The following is a 25,744-nucleotide window of genomic DNA, read 5'->3' on the forward strand; positions in this document are numbered from 1 at the left end:
TAATAATTAATAACTACAAGAGCTCATCTTCATTATTTCTAGGCAAAATAGAGCAATTCCTGGGTTAGCTCCTCAATTTGTAGCCAGACGGGGTATTTCTATGCCTCAATTGGTTATATAACATTGGGACGTTGATTTTTAAACTCCAATGTCGAGTTAACATCCATTGCAGCCACCTACATTCGTCATTCTTGATGCCAAATATGATTCCAATTGGTTTACCCTCAAGATGGATCTGCTCAAGATGTATCCGGGATACTAGGATATTGCCAGCAGTATCCTCTCGATATCGCCAGTCAGTTCTGCGACGGTATTCAACTGATAGTGGCCAACCAGCGGAGGGGGCAGCAGACTTAGACAGAGTTCGGAATATCGGGATCATTGCTCATATCGATGCTGGTAAAACAACGACTACAGAGCGAATGCTCTATTACAGTGGTGTAACTAGGAGAATTGGGAACGTCGATGATGGGTCCACGGTGACTGACTTTCTTCCGGCCGAAAGAGCTCGGGGCATCACGATTCAATCGGCCGCTATCACTTTCGATTGGCCTCCTAGACCATCAGAACAACATTCAATCCCAACGCCTAAAGAGTTAACCGCGAAAGGGCTTCCCAGATCGGCTGCCCCACATACCGTCAATCTTATCGACACTCCCGGACACGCAGATTTTACTTTTGAAGTTTTACGGTCTCTCCGGATCCTTGATGGTGCAGTTTGTATTCTAGATGGGGTGGCAGGAGTCGAAGCACAGACAGAGAAGGTCTGGAATCAGGCTTCAACATACCATATCCCACGTATTGTATATATTAATAAACTTGATCGCGATGGAGCTGCTTTTGGGCGAACTGTCCAGGAAGTAGGATCGAAGTTAGATAGCTGGCCCGCCGTCTGCCAAATCCCATGGTTTGAATCTGCCTATGGTCGATTCCAGGGCGTTGGCGACGCGATCTCTCTTCAAGGTCTCCTCTGGCAGGAAGGTGGTGATGGCAAGAAAATCGCAGTGTCAACCTTGGCTAAGCTAGAGAAAATAGATGAGGTGTTTGCATGTGAGTTAAAGAAAGCGCGGGTTGCTCTTGTTGAACTTCTGAGCGAACATGACGAAGTGATGGTTGAAAATTTCTTGGAACATAACGAGGATCATCTGGCAGTCAAGCCAATTGAGATCCTGGAGAGCCTCCGAAGATGCCTCCTCGACTCAGAACAGACAAGAGTCATTCCCGTGTTCGCCGGAGCAAGCTTCCGAAATATCGGCGTTCAACCTCTGCTTGATCAGGTAGTGAACCTTCTTCCAAGTCCCAAAGAACGCCCGGATCCAGAAATTAGTATTGGCCCAGTCAAGGGGGGTTTGCAAAGCCTATTAAATGGCGACCTCATTTTGCAAGAGAACAAGAAACTTGTCCCAGAAAAGAAGAAGAAGAAGCATGTTTCCCCTTACTCGGTGGCCCAAACAGCCATTGAAAAGCTTGAAGGATGCGCTCTTGCTTTCAAGGTAGTCAGCGATGCCAAGAGAGGCGTCCTGGTTTATGTTCGAGTTTACTCGGGGTCAATCAACCGAAGCGCATCTCTGTTCAACACGCACCTTAACCTATCAGAACGTGCTCCTCGCCTTCTGAAAATGTACGCTTCGGAGGCGATGGAAGTCCAATCAATCCCAGCAGGGCATATCGGTGTTATAGTTGGACTGAAATATGCACGGACTGGCGATACACTGCTTTCGTACCCAGGAATCAAGACCGGTCCTCCAGAACCGCTCAATAAACTACAACTACGTCCGATAGCTGTTCCACCACCGGTGTTCTTTGCGAGCCTTGAACCTCACAGTCTAAGCGAGGAAAAGCACCTTCATGAAATGTTAGCATTGCTGCTACGAGAAGACCCTAGCCTCCACGTTACAATTGACGAAGACTCTGGCCAAACCCTATTGAGCGGGATGGGTGAGCTGCATCTTGAGATCGCTAGGGACAGGCTAGTTAATGACTTCAAGGCCAAAGTCACTATGGGTCAAATTGAAATCGGTTATCGTGAATGCATATCCGAAACGTCGCCCTCAATAACTAGAGTCTTTGATAGAGAAATTGCGGGTCGGAAGGGGAAAGCAGGCTGTGCAGTAGTGGTTGAACCCTTCAATCCAGACGAATTCGGTGAAGAACACATTAAAGCGCACGAAAATTTTCTTCTTGATGAAAAGCACGATGGAAATCGCATCACAATCCTCGCCCCGGGTCTTATCTCCAACCATCATAGCTACAAAAAGCCGAAAGTATCGGAAGACATCCTTCCCAGCCACCTTGATCTCGCCGCGATCAAAACATCCCTATACAACGGCTGCCTTGCCGCGCTATCCCGCGGCCCCAAAAACTCATTCCCCCTCCACAATACACACGTGACGGTCACATTCGATCTAAACACCGATTTGTTCGGAAATGAGACTACACCATCTGCTTTATCCGCCGCCGCACGCCTCGCCACTCAGTCTGCCCTGAAGGAGGTGGCATCAACAGCGGTCCTCATGGAGCCGGTCATGCATGTAACCATCAGTGTCCCAGAAACGAACATGGGCGTAGTCGTACACGACATATCATCGGCTCGAGGTGGGCACATTCTATCTCTCGACGATGACGTCGAGGCGTCTTCTTCACCACCAGCATCAAGTAATGACGATCTACTCCCAATCGATGTTTCCAAAATCTACGTACCCCCCGACCAATATGGATCGACATCGACAGCTGCTAGTAACAACAACTTGAATCCAATGCGGACTATAACCGCTAAGGTGCCACTGAAGGAGATGGTAGGGTATCTGAAGCATTTACGGAGTTTAACTGGCGGGAGGGGAACGTTTGTTATGAGCGTCGATAGGTTTGAGAAAATGGGGAGCCAGAGGGAGAGGGCGGTTTTGACAGGTTTGGGGAGGATGTAAAAGAGTTTTGTAAAATATGTCTTTCTTCTCTTCTCTTTTCTTTCTTCTTTCCTCCTATTCTTTCGTTTGAACGGTTGGCTTGTTGTGCTATGTATATTCTGCATTTTTCCCTAGCATTGCCCTCAATGGACCGGAAGATGAATCGAAAAGGTGAGTTATCACCCATTCATTTGCAGCAGAATATGTCGAAGGAGCATTCTTTCTCAGACTTCACGATCTCGTATAGAACAAATGACAAGTTCTCGTTCTCTACATAGGATATCTAGTTTGAGCGTTTAGAATCAGATTAAATTTTGAATTCCTCCAGAGCGCTCGCTACTTACCATCAAAGACTGAATATCAACAAACGAGCGAACAATCTCAATACCAATACCATATTCGCCATCTTTGAACCCGGACCTCTTGCAACTGCATAGTCGGGATAGCTTCAATTGCCTAGACGGCCGCATAATGCCATCAAACGTATCCGAGAGAAACAAGCTTCGGTCAAACCATCCTCAGAAATCTACAGGCCCACTTATGTTCCAGAATCCGCTGCACGGGCTGAAGGGGGAGTTCTTACCAGACACTTAATTAGTCGCAGTGTCTCGATATCCCGCGGCCGTCCACTAGACTCTTAGTCTGTCTTCCTTGCCGTGCATAATCTTGGGACTATATGAAGCGCCTAGTGTGGTGCGTGCCGCAAGCCTCCTACCCTAATAGGGGCATTGCGGGGAACGCGTTCAGAGGACTTATGGGGAAGGATTTTGAAGGGATTAAGAAAACCTTCGCCGAATATTTATTGGGGATATCGTCAGATAGTCTCATACCCTCGACAAGACTAAGAACATTATGTTTTATATGCAAGTATACTCGGATATCTTAACACCTCATACCAAGAAGTGTAGGGATGAGGGACAGTTTAATCAAGGCACAATAATAAAGAAGACCAGGAAGAAGAGACCCAAATCCACTATCATCTAGACAGAAGTAAAAACAGAAGGAAAAAAAAGACGCAGGGGAGAGAAATCCGATTCAGCCCATTAATTCTAACTTCGAACAAGAAAGAAAAAGAAAAGAGCACAAAGAAATCTACCAATTATCATCCCAACCACCCCCACCCCCATCATCCTTCCCCGTTGTGCCCGTCCCACAGCTGCCAGTGCCAGCTCCAGCTCCAGCACCAGTACCACCGCCAGAAGGAGCTCCTCCCCCACCACTCCCTCCCACTCCCCCTCCCCCTCGCATCGCAGTTGTCCCAATAGCTCCAGACCTCCTCCTCTCCTCACCTAACGCTGCAAAATCATCCCAAAAGTCCTTTCTCTCAGGCTCCAATGTTCGTCTTTGGGATCCAAAGGCAGATCCGGACCCACCTGACGCCGATCCTGATGATGGTGGCCCTTCGACAAAGCGGGTGAGGGCGTCAGCGGCGCCGCGTGTACCAGTTGCTACATTTCGTGACACCTCTGCGGCGGCGAGACGGGCTTGTGCGGCTAGGTCGGTTTCGGCGAGCTGTTTCGTCTTAATTTGTTAGCAATTTTTTGAATGGATTTTCTTTAATTAAGTTAAGGGAAGGGGAGGGGAGGGAGCGTCGCAGTATTCAAGCAGATAAGGGGACGGAAGGTGTATTCAAGAAACGAGCAATATAAAATATAATGAGAATACACACCGTCTTCGCAGCGGGTTGCAAATACGAGTCATTAACAGTCTTTGCCCCCTTCCCCACCGTAGTCGCAAACCAACCCAACCCCTTTGTGAGCGCCGCAACGGGATCATTCTGAAAATCATTTAACCCCGGAATCACGCCATTACCATCTTGCTCGTTCCGCGTAGAGGCAGAAGGGGGCGGCATCCCGCCCCCGAACCCCGTAAACCTCCCACCCTGCGACGGCGCCACATTCTCCGGTCTATTCGCATTTTCTCCCCCCAGGGATGCAAAATATGCCTCATTGCGCTCTTTCTTTCCCGCACCCAGCGCTTCAGGGGATATAGATCCACCGGGTGCTTTACCCTTCCCACTACTTGAAACAGACACAGATGGCGTACTCGCTCTCGACGTCTGCATCTTCTTCTCCTCGCCAGGCACATACTCCCTACCCTCAACCTTCGCCGTCAACCTTGCCTTCCACTCATCTCCGACATCCCCATCATAGCGTTCTTTGATAGTCGAGTCCTCAAAGGTACGCCCCTCCGCGACGTTGGCCGCATGTTCGTCGAAGAAGAGCTTCCAGGCCTCATTGCCGCCGAGTTCCATGCGCTGGGTCTCACCGAGCTTGAAGGCGTCCATTGTTATGCTGCGGACGAAGGAGATGTGCACGCCCAGGCCGCGGTGAGTGCCGGCGCAGTTTAGGCAGATGAAAGTGCCGAATTTTGGGGAGGCCTGCAGTGTTGCGGAACGGGGTAAATGTGTTAGAATGGATATTTTGTAGCAAGGCACGTATATAAATCGGAAATGAAATGAACATGGAAAGGAAAAAAAGCATACCCATTGAGGCGACGGCGCGCCGCAATCACAACATCGATCATTGCCCTTGGTTTTCTGAATGAGTAGGAGCTATATTCAACTCGAGCCGCGCGGCACAATTCACCGTTCCTGCAATGTCAGCGAATCAATGCTTTGGTTCAAGTTGTATGCCACATAGTGCTACTGCCCCAAGCAAGAAAAAAAATGATAAAGCGGATAACACTGCAGAACAAATAAAAAAACAGCATACCTTACCCCTCGTCTCCGGATCCACCTCCCAAATCTTCGACATCTTCTCTTCTTCTTCTCTTTCCCTTCCTCACATACGCACACACGCACACACGCACTATCTCACTCCGTCTCTCTCTCACACACTTTCGTCTCACGTTTATGATAAAAAGGACCCCAGCCCAACCCCAACAAACAGATATCCCTCTGCCCCAGAGGCAGACTTATCCCTCTAGACAACTTCTCTCAACAACACGTTATAGATATAATATAATCTTCCTCACCCTCCCGTCCAATCCTACACACACAAACCGCTAGCGGATGTTTTGGGCACAAGCACGGAGGGCTAAGTTTAGGGGGGAGGGCGGGAGGCTGCGGCAAGTCGAAGCCCAGGGAGCCGGAAACCGGAAATGATGGAAAGTGGTATCGCGGGAAACGGAAGCGGAGGCGGAGGCGGAGGCGCAAGCGGAAGCGGTAGTGGGGGACGGGGATTGTGGTGGGTGGGGAAGTTGTCCGAGAGAAGATAAAAGAAAGAAAAGAAAATCTGACAGTGGATAAATTTCGCTGTCCTGTCAGGTTCTCCTCAACGTCTTTTCTTTTGATGTTCCGTTTTCAAATTCCAGTCAGTGTTCAAACAAAAAGTGCGACTTGGCTTGTATTCTTGTCCTTCACTCTCTTTTTCGGTTTTTTTTATTCCAGTAGCTGCCGTGCGTTGGTCGTCGTTGATATAAGGTTTAACTACTCCCTAGTTAATTAACTTTCGCAGCTTCCCATAACTTTAACTTATAGAGAACTAACTTATTAAGTACTCTGTAACAAAACAGGGTTTTCTCCGTAGCTGCTTTCCCAGATCCTCAACTTCGCCCTCCACTTCCCTTGTCGCAGTCCCAGATGGCTTCAATTGCCGCGCCTCTGTCGCTCTCTGTCCTGAGGTCTATCTATCTTGTCTGAGTGCGCCAGGGAGGCTAGTGGGTGTAGGGTCTACGTGGTTGATCTGAAGGGGGTGGCAGCTCTAGACCAAAGTTCACGGCCCTCGATTTTTCTTCGCCCCTGAAATATGTTAAACAAACGGCAAGGAGGTATGGACACGATAAATTACACAGGTGAATCCAAAGAGCGAGAAACGAGTGTGTAATGGGGCTGGTGTGAAGGTGTGAGGTGGTTATAAGTTGTGTGTGGTTAAGCTCCTTCAGCTCTGATTGGTTCCCCCACCAGGCGTAGGGGCGGCTAGTCCCAGCACCGGCAGATATTTATGGTCTGAGGGAAGTCACATTTAAGAAAAGGAGGGTAAACGAGGAAATAATACAAATTCATAATTTGATTGAAAATATCTAAGATACATCGTAGGAAGTGGGCCATGAGGCCCAAATTGGGAAATTCTGCAATGGTGCTTTTTCCTGCTTGTCGATTGTCGATCGTTGAATTGCTTTTTTTTTTTCTTTTTTTTCTTTTTTTTTTTTTGTTTTGGTCTTCTTTCTCTTTTCGCGTTGTTTGAAATGGATACTTTTCCTGTGCGTTTTTTCCCTCGTTGGCATCCATCCCAAAGACCACCCTCTTGTAACGAAACCAGGAGAGGCAAGGGAAGGGGGCCTGGATAAGAAACGGCAAAAACAGTTCCAAGAGTCTGTAAAAAACAACATTTCACCATTTCAGCAATTTCATACAGCCCATTAACAGAATATTCATCAAAAAGCCTCAATTAATTGTCATATGCCTTGTTGTGGACCCCTCTTTTCAATCCCCCTATTCATTTTTCGTCGGGTAGGGCTACAGTCTTGTTGATTTAAGCGGCGACGGGGACGTCCGCGGTGGCTTCAGCGGGAGCCTGCTCTCCACCAGAGACGTCGTCCTCTTTGCCGGGGCTGTCGATAGCAACTTTGACCGCGATCTCACGTCCTTCGATTTCCTTGCCGTGCATCTCCTCAACAGCCTTGGCCTGGAGAGCCTCAGAGCCTAGAGTGACAAATCCGAATCCGCGGCCCTTGCGGGGCTCACCACGCGCGAGGAGCTTCTTGACCATAAAGCGTGGGATGGGTCGAAGGGCAATCTTAGCGGAGACGGGTTCGTAGGCAGCGAAAAGTTCCTTCAGCTGTAGAGTGGATGATGGTTAATATTTCCCTTAAACTACTAATTAGATTTACAGTGATGTCGAATCATAGTCATACCTTCTCCTCGCTAAGATCGTAAGGAAGGTTGGCAACCATAACCTTAGTCTTGGATGGGATACCATCTTCCGGTGGGCCACGCTGCTTGTGCACACGAGGACGTCCCTTAGCGTCCTTGGAGGCATCGCCAGTCTCGTTAGTCACATCAGCCAAGGGGGTTCCCTCAGTGGTTCCTTCCGCGTTCTCTCCATTCTGCTCCTTTGGCTGCGTCCGCTTCGCGTCAGTTAAATGGCATGTAAAAGTGTGGGAAGTGCGGAAAGTGTGTGCAGTGTTGGATGTCAAGAAACGGAAGGCACCGTTATCATGGTGGCGTGTGTGTAGAACGTGGATGACAAGGATAAAATAGGAAAGAGTTACATACCGCACGGCCACCACGGCCGAATCTGCCACCACGGCCACGTCCACGTCCACGACCGCGACCAGAGCCTCTCTTGCGACCTTCACCTCCACTAGCGCCCTCACCACCGCTAACAGCCTCGCCCTTGTTCTCAGCGGGCTCGGGCTTGCGGGCAAGTTGGACTGACACCTTTCGCTCAAGGATTTCCTTGCCAGAGAGCTCAGCAATGGCAGCCTGGGCCTCGTGCGCGGTAGCAAGATCGACGAAGGCGTATCCAACAGGGCGGTTGGTACGAGGGTTCACGGGGATGGAGGTGTTTTCACTATAGTGGTGTAGATATGTTAGTTAGATACCATCACAATCAGACGCATGTGATAAGGTGTCTTTGTTCTTTGTGTATTTTGTGCATTAAAAATGACAGCATTCTGCATCTAATCCAGTTGCCAACCCCTCAGACAGAGCAAAAAAAGTTCAGCCATGCCACAGTTATGATAGTGACAATAATCTTCACTTTTTTCTCTTGGTGTCGAATTTGTTATTCAAATAACAGCATTTAACTGTGTAGCACAGCATACACAACAAGTTATCTTTTTTTGGAGAAATGGAATACGATGCAAAGGAGATAAAACAAAAAAAAAGAAAAAGAAAAAGAAAAAGAAAAAAAAAAGAAGGAAGGTACTAACATGGTGTAAGCCTTGAAGAAGTCCTTGAGTTCCCCCTCTGTGGTCGCATATGCGAGATTCCCAATATACAAGCGACGTCCCTCATCGGCACTGGCAGCAGTGGCATCGGTCTGAGCAGCAGCTGCGGGAGTAGCGCCATTGGTAGTGTCGTTGATGGAGACAGCGGCCATATTATCGGCCAGTTCGTTGGCAGTCGACATGATGTTGGAGGGCTGAGTGTGTGTGGGTAACGGAACACGGGGGGGGGTGATTGATTGAAAAGGGGGTGTATGTACCGCTGCGAGATTGAACTCAGGAAGCTGAGCTGCCTTTGGGGACTTGAAAGGAGGGGGTGGAAGGGTAGCTTAGTGCCCTAGATACTGGAGAAGATGATGAAGATGGGGGGGGGAGTTGGAGCTTGCTCGTATGGAGATGGTTGTCGACGTGGTGAGAGGGAGGAAGAAGAAGAAGAGAAGAAAAGAAGACAGGGAAGAAGCAACCGACCGACCGCAGCAGAGATAGACGGGGAAAAGCCAAAGCGCCGCGCCAAGACCCGCTGCACCGCCAAAAGGGGACCAAATTCCCCAAACAGGCAAGGCCGGCCCTGGCCCCTCCTTACCTCAGCCACGGTTTAGCCGCCAAGCCACCCTGCTAGTACAGTTCTATACGGTATTATACGGCTCTATGGTAATAATTGTCGTTGAATTCTGCCGGGTAGGTTGGCTGCCAAGGCCCATTGGTGGCTTTTCTTCCTGTAATACCGGATACCTGATCTCCACCCAACCCGCAGACCTGACAAAAGGGTGTTTATCTCACCGCATCCTGCCATTCCTCGTCTTTTTACTCTTTAGGCAACTTCCGTGCCACAAACAACTGTTGAGTCTCCTCTGAACTCTCTGGGTTTATCTCGGACTGGGATATCATACAGTGTCTACCTTACATGTACTTGTTATGGTCACCTTTGTGACATGGAATGAAAAGGGAATAAATGGAGACAGAAACTCCCAGTCCAGTGCAGTTGGAAACATTGCTATGGACTGTACATGTACATGTCCCACCTCCTCCCTATATCCATTTTCAAATCACCAACATGTCAACCCCTGTACTCACTCACACTGCCCTCACTCACACTGTCCTCAATCACACTGCCTTCACTGCAGTTGCACACAGGATCCCGCGGCTAAGGGGGTTTGCGCCATCCCAACCGACGCAGGCTGGGATGAGGAAGGGGTTTTCTCTCTCTTTCTTCTTTTATTTTAGCGGGAGATATATATTTATATATATATTTGTAGATCGTGCTCCAAATCCTGGCGCCCAGATCCGGGTCTTGCATGCCGCTCTGATTCCAGGGGGGAGCAATTTGCTGGTCAACCAGCAAATATTCGCATCGCTTCTCGCGCGCGCCCCAGGTTTAACTATTGCTGGGCAATGGAGAGGGAACCTTTCCGTCATGCTGTTGGTGTGACAGCAACAGCTCAAAAAATCACTCTTAAATCATCCACGTTTTATATTTCTCCATGCCGGATACCGTCTGCTGCTTTTGGCTTTTTGCAAGCGTTTTCTCAGCCGTGAAATGCGGCTTTGCGAACTGGACTTTCATCAAGTATCAACAACATCTACATGATCCTGTCGAAATGCCTCTAAGTTCTGGCGAGCTATCTATATACTCTCTGGAGTTCCTGTCCGCTTCCTGTTTATCTAGCTTTTTTCCAGAGTATTGCCTGTTGCGGACAATACTTTTTTTTAATTTGCCCTTCCTCCATTCTTTCTTTTTGCTTCAGGATAATGTTGCTGAAGCACATCGTTTTCACCATATGCGGGGTACGTGAATGTGGTTACCTGCATAAACATGTACAGAAGATCCAAAACTACCTGGCTTGCTGATTGTTGAGCATATCAAAATACTGGCTTGGTTCCTTTTGGGCAAGGTAATTAATTGTATTGGGCCAATAAATCAAGCTCATCCAGCTTGATTTTGAAATATCTTGATAATTTACCTCCAGGTATAATTGAATGGGAAGTGGAAGGTTAGAATCTACATGAACACCAGAATTGCTGTGTTATGCAGTAAATTTGTCTGTGAATGTGTTTATTCTTATAATTGAATATCTGTTCACACAAATTTCTTCATTCTTTGTTAGAATGCATTCAGTCACTGATTCCTTCTTTTGTGTTCTAACTGTCATCTTCTTTTCCTCTCTTCAATCATTGTCATAACTGTTCATCTGAGTCTTCTTTCTGTGTCTATATCATATTCCCACCTGAACTTCCTTAGCTTTCAAGCTGGTTTTTCAACAATACCTCTACTTGCAAATAAATAAGTGATCACCATGAATGAACAAATTCCTCTCATAGTCCTCGATTCTGATGATGAAGATGACATTCAAATCACCAGTGTTTCTGTGTGTGCTAAAAACAGAATCAACTCGGATCCAAGATGCTCCCAAGGAGTCTCTAACTCCAGCAACTACCAGCAGATAGGTTAGGAAGTCCTATACCCCACTCTCCCGGTTTTGCAAGGCCTTATCTAACCCTTACCAAAAAATATATTAGGCAGTTCTTCCGCTGCGAATGGCGTGGATGGCCAGCAAGTAACGGCAACTGGACAAACTCAAGGCGTTGCCCATCTGCTCTACCCAAGCACGGCAGAATGGCTTCCTCAATCTACTACCATTTCCATCGAGCGCAGCCCTTACTTTCCGTTGCCCTCCCCGACGATCTCCCTTTCGGTTTCAGGAAATGCCAGTGAAAATAATCAGGCCTCTTCTCCATATCCAGCGCGTGCCCTTGCAGAATCCATTGCATCTCCCAGACATGAAAAAAAAGCTCAACAGGTGGTTTCATCCGGTTTACCGTTTACGAAACAGTTCTTTACGGACATGGCGGATGCCATAGCACATGTTTTTCCCTATGGCGAATTGGCGCGCAAGTACAAATGCAGCGTCGGCCAGGTAAATCGTGCTTTAATTGCCGTTGTGCTGGATCCGTTGATGAAGAGAAATGGGGGACTAGTGAGTTGCCCAGACAGCAACGGGCAGGAAGGGGAGCAGGAGGAACGTGGGCAGACTCCTGTGCAAGAGACATGGAATTCTCCCAATGTTCTGATAAACAAGTGGAACAAACGGCATCAAGAAGAAATGGTGTCTGTGCTGCAGAGAGAAAGCGAAGGGAATGGTCTGCCATTCGAATTCGATCAGAATCTCGTTGCGGCATCGGGGAACGCGGAAGCTTATTGGAAAGCGAGGAACGCTGCGTTTGATGTTCATAAAACCTTTCAGGATGCAAGGCAGAAAGGGAGGGCTGAGGAAGGGTCGGCAGAGCAGGAATCGGGACATAAAAATCTACAACAGCAGTTGGAGGATGTGGTAGAAGCTGGAGAGCCAGAAAGTCAATTTCCTCAGGCTGAGATTGAGACGGCAGCTGGAGCGACTCTTTCGCTGCAAGAGAAGGAAGTCCCAGAGGACGGATCTAGTGCATCTAGTCGTAAGCGCGCAAGGAGTTCATCGGAAACTGTCGACGGAAAGGCTGCTCCGGCTCATGGTAGGGACAGCAGCCCATCTACAGCGACCTCGCCCGTGCTCTACCAACTATATTCACCTCCCCCATCGAAGAAAGCAAAAACAATAACATACCAATCGACCCCCACCCAGACATCGCCGGAAGAATCCGTCGGCTTGACGCCTAGCTTGCACCATCCCAATCCTAAACGTCCAGTGGCCACCGACGGGTCGTCTGACACATACATACTCAACAAATTCCCCTATAGCCGGAGAAATAATACAGACGACCATCCTCCTCCAACCCCTTCCCCACCCTCATCCGCTTCCTCGACTGGATCGTCACAATCTCCAACCGCCCAAACCCCAACACCACTCCCCAGATCTAGATCTCTCCCCAACAGCCACACCACCATCACCACCACCAACAGCCTACTCCCCAATCCCAAAACCTCCACCCCTCGACCAAACCTCTTCACCCGCTCCACGCACCGCCACGCAGTCACGATCGATAAATTCGGCAACTACCAGCGCGAAAACCAGAACCGGCAAAAGAACCAGTACTCACCTCCATCCTCATATAAGAGGGATAACACCCTCCTCCCCCGCCCCGATGACCTCCTTCGTAGACCACCCGCCAGGACTCAGCGCGAACCGACGGATAGCGGTGACGAATGGGACGTTTATGACCCGTACTATCACGCAGGGGCTGATGAGACGACAAGAGTGTTTACGGAGGGGTTGTGGGGGGAGTTGCTTGGGAGGTTTGGGATGGAGAAGGGGCAGGGCAGGCGAGAAAAAGGAAGAGAGCGGGAGTTAATGGGCTTGGAGTTTGGGCTGGCGCAGATTGAGGTGAGCGGGAAGGGGAAGGGGGGGATGCTTGGTGTTTTTGGTGGGGATGTGAGTGGGAAAGGCAAAGCTGTTGAGGTGAGAGGGGGGAGCCGGGGGGATGGGGAGGGGGAGAACGAGGATGGGGATGGGGATGATGATTATGATGATTAGAATGCTGCTGGAGAAGGGCATGGGAGGTGGGAGAGCGCGTGAGGCGGAAAATTGAGACGGGAAGATCGTGGGATGAATAGACTGTGGGGATGCACCGTGGGCTGTAGCTGCTGAGTGTTCAGGTTTGTGGTCCTCTAGAGCGACCTCAGGCCTATAGGTATATGTTTCTTCCTACTCTGGGATACGAATTAAGATGTGCCCTGGATTTATCGAGCTTGTTTTACTAGGCACCTACTTACCTGTGTGGGTAGAGTTGTTATGTGAAAATACGGACACGGAAATGATTGAGTTGCGAATGAACATGTTGTGAAGTTACCTGGAGCAGTTAATAGAAATAAAAAGATCTGACAACCTGGCTTTCCCCCCTGATCTATGAATTTCTGAAATGGTATCTATCCTTTTGGAATACTTTCATGCAATCCTCATGAGTTTTCCTATCAACTTTAAACAAGATGCCAGATATGCTTGAGAATGGAAAAAACAAACTCGTCAGATCCTCCCTCCAAAGAGCAAAATGGGAGAAAAGTAGGTACTGCACATGTACCTGGGTATATTGCATACATACATGCTTCGCGTGGGAACAAGATACGTACGCTAAAACCGAAAAACATAAGCATAAACGACACAGAGCATGAACGAAAATATGGACCTCAAAGAAAGGAGACAATCATTTTTCTTTCCCCCCTTTCACCCATTTCACTGTCGCTCGCATTTCTTCCGGTATAAAACAAAAGAAAAAAGAAAATCAGACTTCAGTAGAAAATGGACATCGCAAACCAACAATGGAAGATACAACCAGCGCTTCAAAATGGTGGCATATCCGTTAAAACGTACATGAGAAAATTAAAACACACTTCCGGCGGGGGGTTGTGTACTCGTAACATATATATTAAGGGGGACAAGAAAAGAAGACACCTGCAGCACAAAAAAAAAAAGAGAAGAGACAAAATAGAAAATCATTTTATATTTTATTCACTTCAGATCAATCAACCAATACAACCCACCCCTACCGATCCGCGTACCGATCATTAAAACTCCCCGACGCCTGTGATCGATGCCCAGCCCCATACGCACCAGTATAGCTGGTATCATAATCATGCAAATAGCTACTGCGACCAGCATCACTGGCGCCCGGCAGGGGGGTGCTATTTACACCACCATCGTGGTCCCTCGTGGGGTCATACATGGGGGGTGCTGCTGCTGCTCCATGCGGAACTCCGCCCATATCGTCCGCCTCGCTGTTATGTAGTAGCGTATACTCGTCGTCTGGGTCTCGGCGGTATCCGAGGGATGATGATGAGGGTCCGCCGCCCGTTCCTTCTGTGGAGCGTCGGCCGGAGCGGAATTCGGCATCCCGGTCGTCTTCATCTTCGAAGTCGTGGGCGGGATTCGAGGAGAAGGCGGCTTTGGAGTGGGCGGCGAATGAGGGGTCGGAAGAAGAGCCTTCGTAGGGCAAGGTGCCGCTGCGCCGGTATTCTGAGAGGTTGCGGATGGACATGTAAGAGGTAACGCAGAAGAGCAGGCTGGTGGGAGGAGGTGGAGGAGAATGTGAGTTAGTTTTAACGTTGAGTACATTCTCAGTGGCTGGGAAGAATTTACAAAGCCCTACTTACCATACTATCACGCCTAAGACGGCAGTTCCTGTGCTCAGGTTGCACTTTGCGGGGGTGCCAAATTTGAACGCATCGCAGCCACTCTTGCCCTCTTTCTCCTTATCCTCGTCATCATCTTTATTTCCTCCACTTTTGCCTGCGGCGACGTAAGATGCAACAGCCACCCATGAAGCAAACCAGAGGATCCCGAATAGCACATCGAGAATTGCGAAAGCATACGCATTGCCGAACCTTCGTGTTCGCGGCCATAGGGGCACTGCGGCTAGGTAGATAAGGGCGGGGGCGGTGATCCAACACTACATGGCTCCCCCCCAAAAAAAAAGAAAAGGGGGGAGACAGTTAGCAATTGAGTCCCTTTTGGAGCTAGAGCAACCGGAGTTTCTGCTCCTAATAGCTCTTTGGATTTTCCTCCCTGGGTAAATCGCACATACCAGAGCAAAATAGTACGCCGTCCGACCATCTGTGCTTCCCTTTTGTGTGAACACGCCGATGGTAAGGGCCCAGCCCAGAAACACGACGAAGCCCTGGAAGGCATGAAGAAGCATCTTCACCCTAGGGAACTGAAGTGACCCAAACATAATGAAGGGCTAACTGTATGTTGTGGTATGGTATATAAAGTGGTCTGTGTAGCCCCTCCTAATGGCCGTCTTGTAAACTGCTGGTATGTTCTCCACCCCGTATATGTATCCCAAACCGAATACGCTCGCTTTAGTACGTTATTCGCTCGTAAAACGATAGCGATAATTATACAAACGGTTTTGCTGTAGGGTGTTAGGTATTAGATAGCCGTTCTGGTCAATGAATGAGGGTAAATATGTAATGCGCTTGCTCGTTTGTGTTATCGACGTGGGTAAAAATAAGGCAGAAAGATAGCTAACTAACTTAGCTGCCAGGAACAAGGTCAAAAAAGTAGGACGGACAAAGCGAAAGAAGACGTGAAACAGGAATGACAATTTAACAGTCAATCAGGAGCTCATCCCTACTGTAGAGAATAGAAGGGAGGGGTGTGTGAGAGAGAGAAAGAGAGAAAAGCGATGCCTGGTGGTTCTGTGACCGTGTCGGGGTTGGTGGTGAGGCTGAGCTGTGTCGGAGCTTGCGGCGGCGGAAATCCCAGGATTGTTTGTTTGTTTATTAGGGCTGGATGCCGGCGGTTTATTAGTTATAGATCTAACTACCTAGTCCAGGCAGGGCAGCTGAATCCATAGCAATTTACAGCGTACTCTTCTCCGCTCGATACGACACCAGGGCCTACTCTATAATCTTGACTGTTGTTATTCTTTGCTTTCTGTGAGCTACTCACTGCGTAAGGATCTTGAGATGTGAAACGGCAGGTTGATTCAAGCTGTGTGCGTTTTTTGCCTGCAAACTTCAACTTATTTACTTCACGTCAACCTCCACGGCAACCCCTGACTAACGACCTTTTCAAACGGGATTGTCAACAGGGCAATCAATCACAACTAAGATACGCTTGGAGGGTTCTATAGTAGCATTCCAAGACAAGGCCTAGCATTATTCTTATGCTTATCTCTCTATATATTATAGAAAAACCAACTTTTCCGAGTAAAATGCCCTGTAACGTGACCTCACATGATATCACATGCACTTCATTAAATCCATGAACAGGATTTACTTATCTCAGTAAACTCAGTCACTTCACTCTGAGCTAACTCAATCTGAACTACTGCTACTTTCTGTCAAGTCCTGCTAATATCTGAGTCAATTAACTATCACAGAGCTTACACTAAACCTAAATGAGATATTCTCAGTAAACTCTTTGTAAAGTATCTGAGAAAAAACAGTTTCTATTTATTAGTAACACAGAAATAATTTACTTTAATTATAATATTTAAGATAGAATCACTGTATAATATTACTTATAGATTATTTCTCTATTATTTTAAAGAATTAATTTTTCAATTTTCTATTAATTGATATAATTTTTATCTGAAAATATATATATTCTGAGTATAAAGTATTACATTGAAAACTACTATTATAATTTTAAATATAGAAATAATTTACTAATTTTTCAATTATAATTATATCTAGTTATTCAATATCTTAATCTTACTATTAAAATATCTATTCAGTTATAAGAGACTATAATTAAAGTATTAAGTATATTTTTTAATAACTTTTAATAACTTCTAATAACTTCTAATCTCTTAATAATCTTATACAGTATATTAATTTATAATAACTTCTAATAACTTCTGAGATCTTTTAATAACTTCTGAATTAATTATATAATACTTCTTTTTAACAGCTGAGTTACTTTTTAATAGCTAAGTTAAATAATATCTCATTAACTATATTAAATATAACTAAGAGAGATTGAAGAAAATGTGTAAGTCAGCTATAATTAGACTGACTGCTGAGACTATGAATTTCATATTTAATCTCATTTAATCTGATCTCATACATTTCTTGGCGTGAATCCCGCTGGGACTGACTATTAAAAAAACATGCAAAGTGACTATATATCAGATTTTAAAATGAGATCATAACTTGAAAAAAATGAGAAAGTGATTTCATTTAATCTCATTTAGTCTCATTCTTGATATAAAGTTACTATTTTTAGACATTTTAAGGTTTTTTTTAGACTATTTTTAATTTTTTAAAAAGTAATGCTTTTTAGTAACACTTAAATGAGATTTAAAGTCATTTAAAGCAATAAAAATAATTTAAATTGAGAAGTGAAAATCATGATCTCATTTGAAAAATGTGATAAGAGTAGACAGTAAGTCTCACTGAGACAGTATGAGACTACTATCTAATGTTAAAATCATGTAATGAGATCAGTTGAATTGATAATGAGACTATCAAAAAATCTGGTCCTGGTCTCAGACACGGTCACACGGTCAGTCTAGTTATAATAGTGACTTTAAAAGTTATCATTAAAGTAAAAACTTTTAATAAATATTAAAGATATGTTATAACTTGTTATAAATTATATCAGATCAGATAGTATTAATAAGTAATAGAATATTATTTAGTATTATCTTTAATAAATACTTTAAGATCTGTATTCAGATTCTAAGTATACTTTTCAGCTATATATAGAATAAGTCTGTATACTTTAGTGTATAATATATGAAAGTTAATAATATTCAGATCAGAATTGTGATTGAATTTTATAAAGAAGAAAGTATTAATAAGATATTTCAGCTTCTGTTTAAGTAAGATAGTATAATATTAATTATTATTAAATATCTCTGCTTTGAAAAGTACTGAATATAGTGTATTTCACTGCTTTGTAGAAGTACTGTATTATTAATAAGTTAAGATATCAGAACTCTGAATTCAAGTCTCTATAAAGATCTTTATTTCTTAACTGTTTTACTGTAATATTCTCTCTATATATTATAGAAAAATTAACTTTTCTGAGTAAAATACTCTGTAACATAACCTCACATAATATTATATACATCTCATTAAATTTATAAACAGAATTTACTTATCTTAATAAACTCAGTCACTTCACTCTGAGCTAACTCAATCTGAATTACTGCTACTTTCTATCAAGTTCTGTTAATATCTGAGTTAATTAACTGTTACAGAGCTTATACTAAATTTAAATAAAATATTCTCAGTAAACTCTTTGTAAAGTATCTAAGAAAAAACAGTTTCTATTTATTAGTAATACAGAAATAATTTACTTTAATTATAATATTTAAGATAGAATCACTGTATAATATTACTTATAGATTATTTCTCTATTATTTTAAAGAATTAATTTTTTAATTTTCTATTAATTAATGTAATTTTTATCTGAAAATATATATATTCTGAGTATAAAGTATTATATTGAAAACTACTATTATAATTTTAAATATAGAAATAATTTACTAATTTTTTAATTATAATTATATCTAGTTATTCAATATCTTGATCTTGCTATTAAAATATCTATTCAGTTATCAGAGACTATAGTTAAAGTATTAAGTATATTTTTCAGTAACTTTTAATAACTTCTGATAACTTCTGATCTCTTGATAATCTTATACAGTATATTAACTTATAATAACTTCTAATAACTTCTGAGATCTTTTATCACGCTTCCGGCCGCGTCAAGGCCTTATTGCAGTTTCACACGGCTTATCACTTTCATACAGATGATTTCATCTTATTCAAACCAGTTTTCAATCACTCTATAATATTATTCAGATATATTATAGAAAGATCTGATTGATAAATATAAGAACTCTGCTTCTATACAAGATCAGCAGATTACTTTTCCTTAGTAGTGAAATATCACTGAGATATCACTCTGACTATTCTCACTTATAAAATGAAAGAAGGTATTCACTCATTATCTATATAGAATAGCTAGATGCTAGCTTCTTATAAAAGAAGGTATTCACTCATTATCTATATAGAATAGCTAGATGCTAGCTTCTTATGAAAGAAGTCAGTGATTTATTTTTCTTCTACTGAAATATATATAAGAGTTACTGCATACTCTATACAATTTTCTTAGTATACTAAGTATTATATCTGTGATATTCTCACAGTAACTCTGTAGTCTACAAGCTTGCTATTTAAGTAAAATAGTTAAGCTCACTTATACAGCTTCTTAAATAACTATCTCTATATAATATCACTGACTAGTCATCACTTCAGTTTCATTATATTACAATTCAAATCACTCAATCTGATTATACATTTGAATCAGTCAAGCTTTAACAGACTGATATGACCTTATATATCTGTACTGAGACTGACTCAATCTCACTCTCTGAGAGAAACACTACATCATTCTCTAGAGTGTATACATCTCTATCTTAGCAGAAATCTGAGATTTCTGAACTCACTGTACATTTTAACATGAGCTCTTCAATTACTCTGTTACTGCTGTGATCTCTACACATCTACATCTATCATGAAGATAGAGAGATTAAGATTGAAGATTCTTTAAGATATAAGAGAAACATCTTGTCTGAATTTCACAGCTTTACTCATACTCTTGAATGAAAATTCCATCTTAACTCAAGTCAGTATAATACTCATAAGATATAAGTAATATACACTGTCAACCTTCTTGAAGGTATCTCTGTAACTACTTGAGCTATTAAGAAGAGAGAGCTTGAGTATATTAATACTGCTATAACTTGAAAAGAATTCAAGAACTTTCTACTGAATCAAATTAAAGATTACTACAATCACAGCTTCACAGTGACACAGTAATTCAACTTATTATATTAATAAAATGATGAGAATTCTTTCAATTTCAATATAAGATTTGAAGAATATTGAGAGAAATTAACTGATGATTTGAATTAATTAAAAATACAGCTTTATCTCACAAAGCTGACTCATAAGATGTGAATAATAATATTATAATATCAGAGTTTATTAATTAATCACACTGAGCTTGTCAACCTGACTTTCTGAATCTATTTGAATAATCAATTCTTTAAGAAAAAGATTAATAAGATCTCTTCTAAGTAATTAATAACAGAATCTAAACAGTGCTGTGACAGCTTCAGTGCAGAGAAAGTAAAGAAGAATTTCAAGTATTCTGATTCTTCACTCACTGTAAAGAAATACTAAAAAAGATTTAACAAAGATCTCTGTTTTAACTGTGAAGCTGATAATCACTATATCAGTGATTGCAAGAAGTCAAAGAAGAGAAGAAATTGAGAAGATATTTTCTCAAAGTTAACTTCTCTTCTGATAAATATATTTATGAAAGATAAAGAAGAGAAAGAAAAGAATTGACAATTCTCACATCTCTGAGTTCATGTTACAATCACAATGTATATCTCAAATGAGAAGATATCAGTGAGATGTCTACTTGACTTCAGAGCAGATACTAACTTTATATTCTATTTCTTTTCTTTGATGAAGAATTGAAAGAAGATAGATCTGTTAGATCATGTGAAATTTACTGATGAAATAAAATGTCACTGTTTTAATATAATTCAAGCAAAGTGTGTGATCACAGACTCAGAAGAAATCTTTAAGAAAAGCAGTCTGCTTCTTCATACAGTTAATATTATAGATAAGAACATTATTCTAGATCTTTTATAATTGAGAGAAAACAATTCTCTCATTGACTAAGTCACTCAGATATAGTGATATCATCTCACTGATGAAGAGACAGTAATAGAGAAATCTGAAGAGTTTCATCAGAAGAATCTTGAGAAAAAGATTGAGTTAATATACTGTATAGCAGATGACTGAGACTTGAAAACAGATGAAAAAGTCATCACTCTCACTACAAGATTAGCAGCAGTATTCATCATTGAAGACAGATATACACAATATCTCTTTACAGATTTTAAGAATATCTTTTCAGAAATAGAAGTAACAAAGTTTTCTGATATTAAGATATAATATAAGATTTATCTTGAAGATGATATAACAGTGCTGTACAGATCTCTTTATAACTTGTCTGTAAAGAAATTGAATATTCTGCATAAATATCTTAAAGAAGCACAATCAAAGAACTGAATATATTTATTAAAGAGTCTGACAGAGATGTCTATACTCTTTGTACTTAAGAAGAATAATAGACTACATCTATGCATAGACTACAGAGGTCTTAATAAGATAATGATTAAGAATTACTATTCATTACTGTTAATTAATAAGATGATTGATTAATTATCTGAAGCAAAGATGTTCTCAAAGATTGATATACAGAATGTCTATCATAGAATCAGAATTAACAAAGAGCCCCGGTGGCTGAATGGTTAATGCGGCCACCTGGTAGCACCTTGGTGTGGGAAACCAAGGCGCGTGGGTTCGAAACCCGCAGAGAATACATTAAATCCGGAACTCAAGCATCTCAGATTTCTAATAAATACAGAGGTGTACAAATCACTTCAATGAATTGCTCTATGTTCCTGAGCTGGGAAGTTATTATCGCATGTATTTAATTGTCACTTCTTTGTATTTTCCTATGTTCTTGTTATCTTAGCGTGATCTTAACACCTGTATTTCCTCCTGTATAATCAACACTTAACCTGTATTTAACATCATGCAAGGACTCATCATAAGCTCCGCTTGCATATGAGTATAATGAAAGAATAATAATAATAATAATAATAAGAATTAACAAAGATGACATTTGAAAAACAGCTTTTTATATCAAGTACAGTAATTTTAAATATCTTGTTTTATCTTTTAATCTTTGTAATGCTTCAGCTATCTTTCAGATCTATATAAATAAGGCACTGTAGAGCCTTGTCAATGTCTTCTATATAGTATACTTAGACAACATTTTAATCTTCTCAAAAATGAAGAAAGAATATGATACTCATGTTCAAGAAGTATTAAGTCACTTAAGACAGTATTAACTCTATATAAACACTGAAAAATACTCATTCTACATGCAGAAGATTGATTTCTTAGATTATATTATTAAGATGAATAGCATTTCAATGAACAGAAGTCAGGTCTCTGTTATTAAGAACTGATCAGTACTGCAGATGTATCACAAGATGCAGATATTTCTAGAATTTACAAATTTCTACAGATAATTCATCTATATATATTCATAGATTACTGTCTCTCTTACAGATCTGTTAAAGAGAAGTGTGAAAGATAGAAAAACAGAATCATTTACTCTCACTCAAGACACTGTGCAGGTGTTTATGAAATTGAAACAAGCTTTCACAGATGTTATAATGCTAAATCACTTTGATCTCAACTTACTCAGTCAGTGTGAGACTGATGTATTCAGAAATGAAGTCTATGAAATCTTTTCATAGTTAACACTGAAGACCTTTCAACATTAAAAGAATTAGAGAATAATTATCTCTAAGAAAACAGGTAATAAATTGTCTGTGAGAGAAGACTTTTTCACAGAGTCTATAAGATACTATGAATAGAGATCAGTGATCTTCTTCTTCAAGAAGTTATCACTTATACAGAGAAGATATAATACTTATAATTAGAAGATGTTGATAATTATTAAATTCTTTAAGATCTGATAACATTATCTTCAGAGTAGTAAGTACTCAGTGTAAGTTCTTACTAATTATACAAATCTGTATTACTTCTTGATAATAAAGAGCTTGATAGAATATCAAGTCAGATGAGCAGAGCTGCTTTCAGAGTATGATTTCTATATTCAATACTGTTCAGATCAGCTTAACTCTGCTGATATACTATTTAGATAATCTGATTATAATATTATTAATACAGAGAAGAATTCTATAAAAGAATCTCTATCATCACTGCAGAAGAAGCTGACTGCAGAGAATTGAGATTCTCTGAAGCTTAGAAACAGCACTGAAAAGACAGCTGTGTGACTCAGTATAGAAGATGAAAGAAAACTCAGATCTCTGCAGAGAACTGACACTGAAGATCATAAGCTTTTTATATCATATCTTATAATTATTGAATTAGCAAAGAATGAAACAGTCTATAATCTTTCAATTTAACTACTTTTGAAATTCATTGATAAGTTATAGAAGAAGAATGTCTCTACTGCAGCTTGAATTCAGAAGTTGAAGAAGAAAGAATCTGATTTGAACTTGAAAGAGACAGACTCTGAGCAGAGCAGTGCTGCTAAGAAATCAAGTCACTGATAACTAGAAGAATATGAACTTCTACTACTGAATGATTCAGTCTTTATCTCTCATAGTAGAACAGTGTATCAGAAGTTATTGAGAATTCATTATAATAATTCTCATACAGAACACTTCAGATTAGAGAAGACTAAGAAGCTTTTAAAACATAAATATATTTAGAACAAGCTTCAGACAGATGTTAAAGAGTATATTAAGACTTATAATATCTATCAAAGAATAAAGATCTCACAGTATAAGTAATATAGTAAGTTAACATCACTGTCTGTTTTAAAGAATTCATGACAGAATCTATCAATGAATTTCATAGTTGATCTGCTGAAGTTGACAAGAGTCAAAGAATATAACTTAATTTTAATCATTGTTGATTACTTTACAAAGATGATTAGATATATTTCTACTTATAAAAAGATTAAAGCCTCTGAATTGACTGATCTATTTTTAAATATTATCATTTATAATCACAGTGCTCTGAAATTATTGATAACAGATTAAGAATCTCTCTTTATCAGCAAGTACTGATTAGCTTTTTACTATCATCTTATAATAAGATATCTTCTCAGTATCACTTTTCATTCACAGACATATGATCAGACTGAATATCAGAATCAGATACTAGAACAGTATCTTTAAGTGTTCTGTTTATATTATTAGAATAATTAGCTTAAATATCTTCTAATCACTGAATTCATATATAATAATATGAAGAATGCAATCTTAAAGATATCTTCTTTCTATACTTATTATAAATATAATTCTTTGTTACTCAGTGATGTCATGAACAATATTTCAAAGAGAGAGATAGACAGTCAGAATATTGAATAGATACAGAGAACAGAGTATTTCTCAGTATCAGAAGTAAAAGTGAGATTGAAACTTTTAAATAAAATTTATGAGAAGACAGTGAAAAGTATTCACTGCACTCAGAAGTAGTAGATAGAATACTATAATTGAAAACATCTTTCAATGAAGTTCTTAATAGAGAATCAAGTACTACTTTTAGCAAAGAATATCAAGATAATAAGACTATGTAAGAAGCTCAGTGAGTAGTGACTAGAATCTTTCTCAGTAATAAAAGTAATGAGTAAGCAGATATATAAGTTAAAATTACTCACAGAATTGAAATCAATTCATTCTATTTTTCATATTTTCTATTTAAAGCTCTATAAGCAATACTCTGAGATGAAGCTGTCTCAGCTGAATAATATTAAGATTAAGAGTGATACTGAATATCTTATGAAGAAAATATTAAATAAGTAAATATATTACAGTAAGCTTCAATATCTTGTTAAATGAGAAGATTATTTATTATCAGAGAATTCATGAAAATCACTTAAGTATTTGAAAAATGCTGAGAAAGAGATTGCAAGCTATGAGATGACTAGTAGAGTTCATCTCATTACATATCAGAGACATTGAGTAAGAAATACTGCTTAAGACTTCTCATTTTTCTCAAAGAATTTTTTAGAGATAATCTTGTAATAATGAGTCAGTGTCTTATAGACTCTGTAGTACTCTTCTTCTATTTTCTCTTAAAGAGTTTTTTAAAAGTTTAATGAGACTACACAAGTGTAAAATTCCTGAAGCAGTTAATAAGAAAAGAAAGAGATATTTAAAATCAATAAAAAAGATTGATATTATTAACTCACAAGTCACTGTTATTCTAATGAAACTGCAGCTCACTGAAAAAGTAAAAAGAGAGAATCTCAGACTCTACTCATCAATAATTATATTCTTATCAAACTCATTCTTCATCATTGAAGTCTTCAGCACTAATATCTTTATCTGTCAAGAAGTTAGCACTGTAGTATCACAGAGAAGCATGCTATAGAAGAGTATAAGAGATGCTTAAAGTATTAACTTATTAATTTATAAAACACCTCAGTCATCTGCTTTAATTGAAGTGAGATTCTCTTCAATCAGTGATTAATCTTTATAACACTTTTAACAGTAATACTGACTGATCTTTTCTTGAGATCAGTCATTCTGAGATGTTTTTTCATCTCAGAGATTCACACTTTCATCTTCTTTTATAGATAAGTAAGAGAGATCTTCTCAGTCTTGATAGAATCTATCAATACTTAAAGCTCTGAGACTCTCACTCTGTACTACTTGAGCATCTGAGCTTCTTGTCAGAGCTAACACAATACCTTCTTATAAAATAGATAATACTTACAGAGAGATAGAAATCATTGTTACAGATATAATGAAAATAACAGAAATGAGAGAAGAGATAGATATATAAAATCCTCTTCTTCTTCAGCTGCTTAGTGCAGTGCAGACAAGTAGCAGTATCAGTCAGAGACTGCATCAGAGCCTTCTCATAGAGAGAA

The 25,744-nt window shown here is 41.0% G+C and overlaps 5 protein-coding genes across 6 annotated transcripts; 2 read left to right on the top strand and 3 right to left on the bottom strand.

The window, feature by feature from the left end:
* Positions 1-17: 17 nt before the first annotated feature.
* BDCG_07865 (ribosome-releasing factor 2, mitochondrial) lies at positions 18-4,706 on the top strand. Its single transcript, XM_045423643.1, has one exon. It carries the CDS (start codon positions 195-197, stop codon positions 2,922-2,924), a length of 2,730 nt encoding a protein of 909 aa, XP_045272530.1. The 5' UTR covers positions 18-194; the 3' UTR covers positions 2,925-4,706.
* On the bottom strand, positions 3,661-6,779 carry BDCG_07866. Of its 2 annotated transcripts, none has more exons than XM_045423645.1 (5): positions 6,394-6,779; positions 5,618-6,333; positions 5,389-5,457; positions 4,573-5,283; positions 3,661-4,415 (listed from the first exon to the last, which is right to left on the bottom strand). In XM_045423645.1, exons 2-5 carry the CDS (start codon positions 5,657-5,659, stop codon positions 3,996-3,998), a joined length of 1,242 nt encoding a protein of 413 aa, XP_045282339.1. In that variant the 5' UTR covers positions 5,660-6,333; positions 6,394-6,779; the 3' UTR covers positions 3,661-3,995. The 2 variants fall into 2 exon arrangements, with proteins under 2 accessions (XP_045282339.1, XP_045282340.1); XM_045423644.1 differs by having other exon boundaries at positions 3,661-4,424.
* Positions 6,780-6,883: 104 nt separating this feature from the next.
* BDCG_07867 (Grp1p) lies at positions 6,884-9,257 on the bottom strand. Its single transcript, XM_045423646.1, has 4 exons — positions 8,781-9,257; positions 8,122-8,419; positions 7,761-7,964; positions 6,884-7,684 (listed from the first exon to the last, which is right to left on the bottom strand). The coding sequence occupies exons 1-4, from the start codon at positions 8,978-8,980 to the stop codon at positions 7,379-7,381; spliced, it is 1,008 nt and encodes a 335-aa protein (XP_045272531.1). The 5' UTR covers positions 8,981-9,257; the 3' UTR covers positions 6,884-7,378.
* Positions 9,258-9,618: 361 nt separating this feature from the next.
* Positions 9,619-13,650, top strand: BDCG_07869 (uncharacterized protein). Its single transcript, XM_045423647.1, has 2 exons — positions 9,619-11,240; positions 11,313-13,650. Exons 1-2 carry the CDS (start codon positions 11,090-11,092, stop codon positions 13,256-13,258), a joined length of 2,097 nt encoding a protein of 698 aa, XP_045272532.1. The 5' UTR covers positions 9,619-11,089; the 3' UTR covers positions 13,259-13,650.
* On the bottom strand, positions 13,470-16,309 carry BDCG_07870 (uncharacterized protein). The gene is made up of 3 exons (XM_045423648.1): positions 15,303-16,309; positions 14,872-15,167; positions 13,470-14,781 (listed from the first exon to the last, which is right to left on the bottom strand). The coding sequence occupies exons 1-3, from the start codon at positions 15,447-15,449 to the stop codon at positions 14,265-14,267; spliced, it is 960 nt and encodes a 319-aa protein (XP_045272533.1). The 5' UTR covers positions 15,450-16,309; the 3' UTR covers positions 13,470-14,264.
* Between the last annotated feature and the right edge of the window lie 9,435 nt (positions 16,310-25,744).

The sequence above is a fragment of the Blastomyces dermatitidis genome (assembly GCF_000003525.1).
Source record: "Blastomyces dermatitidis ER-3 genomic scaffold supercont1.10, whole genome shotgun sequence".
NCBI classification, from domain to species: Eukaryota; Fungi; Ascomycota; class Eurotiomycetes; order Onygenales; family Ajellomycetaceae; genus Blastomyces; species Blastomyces dermatitidis.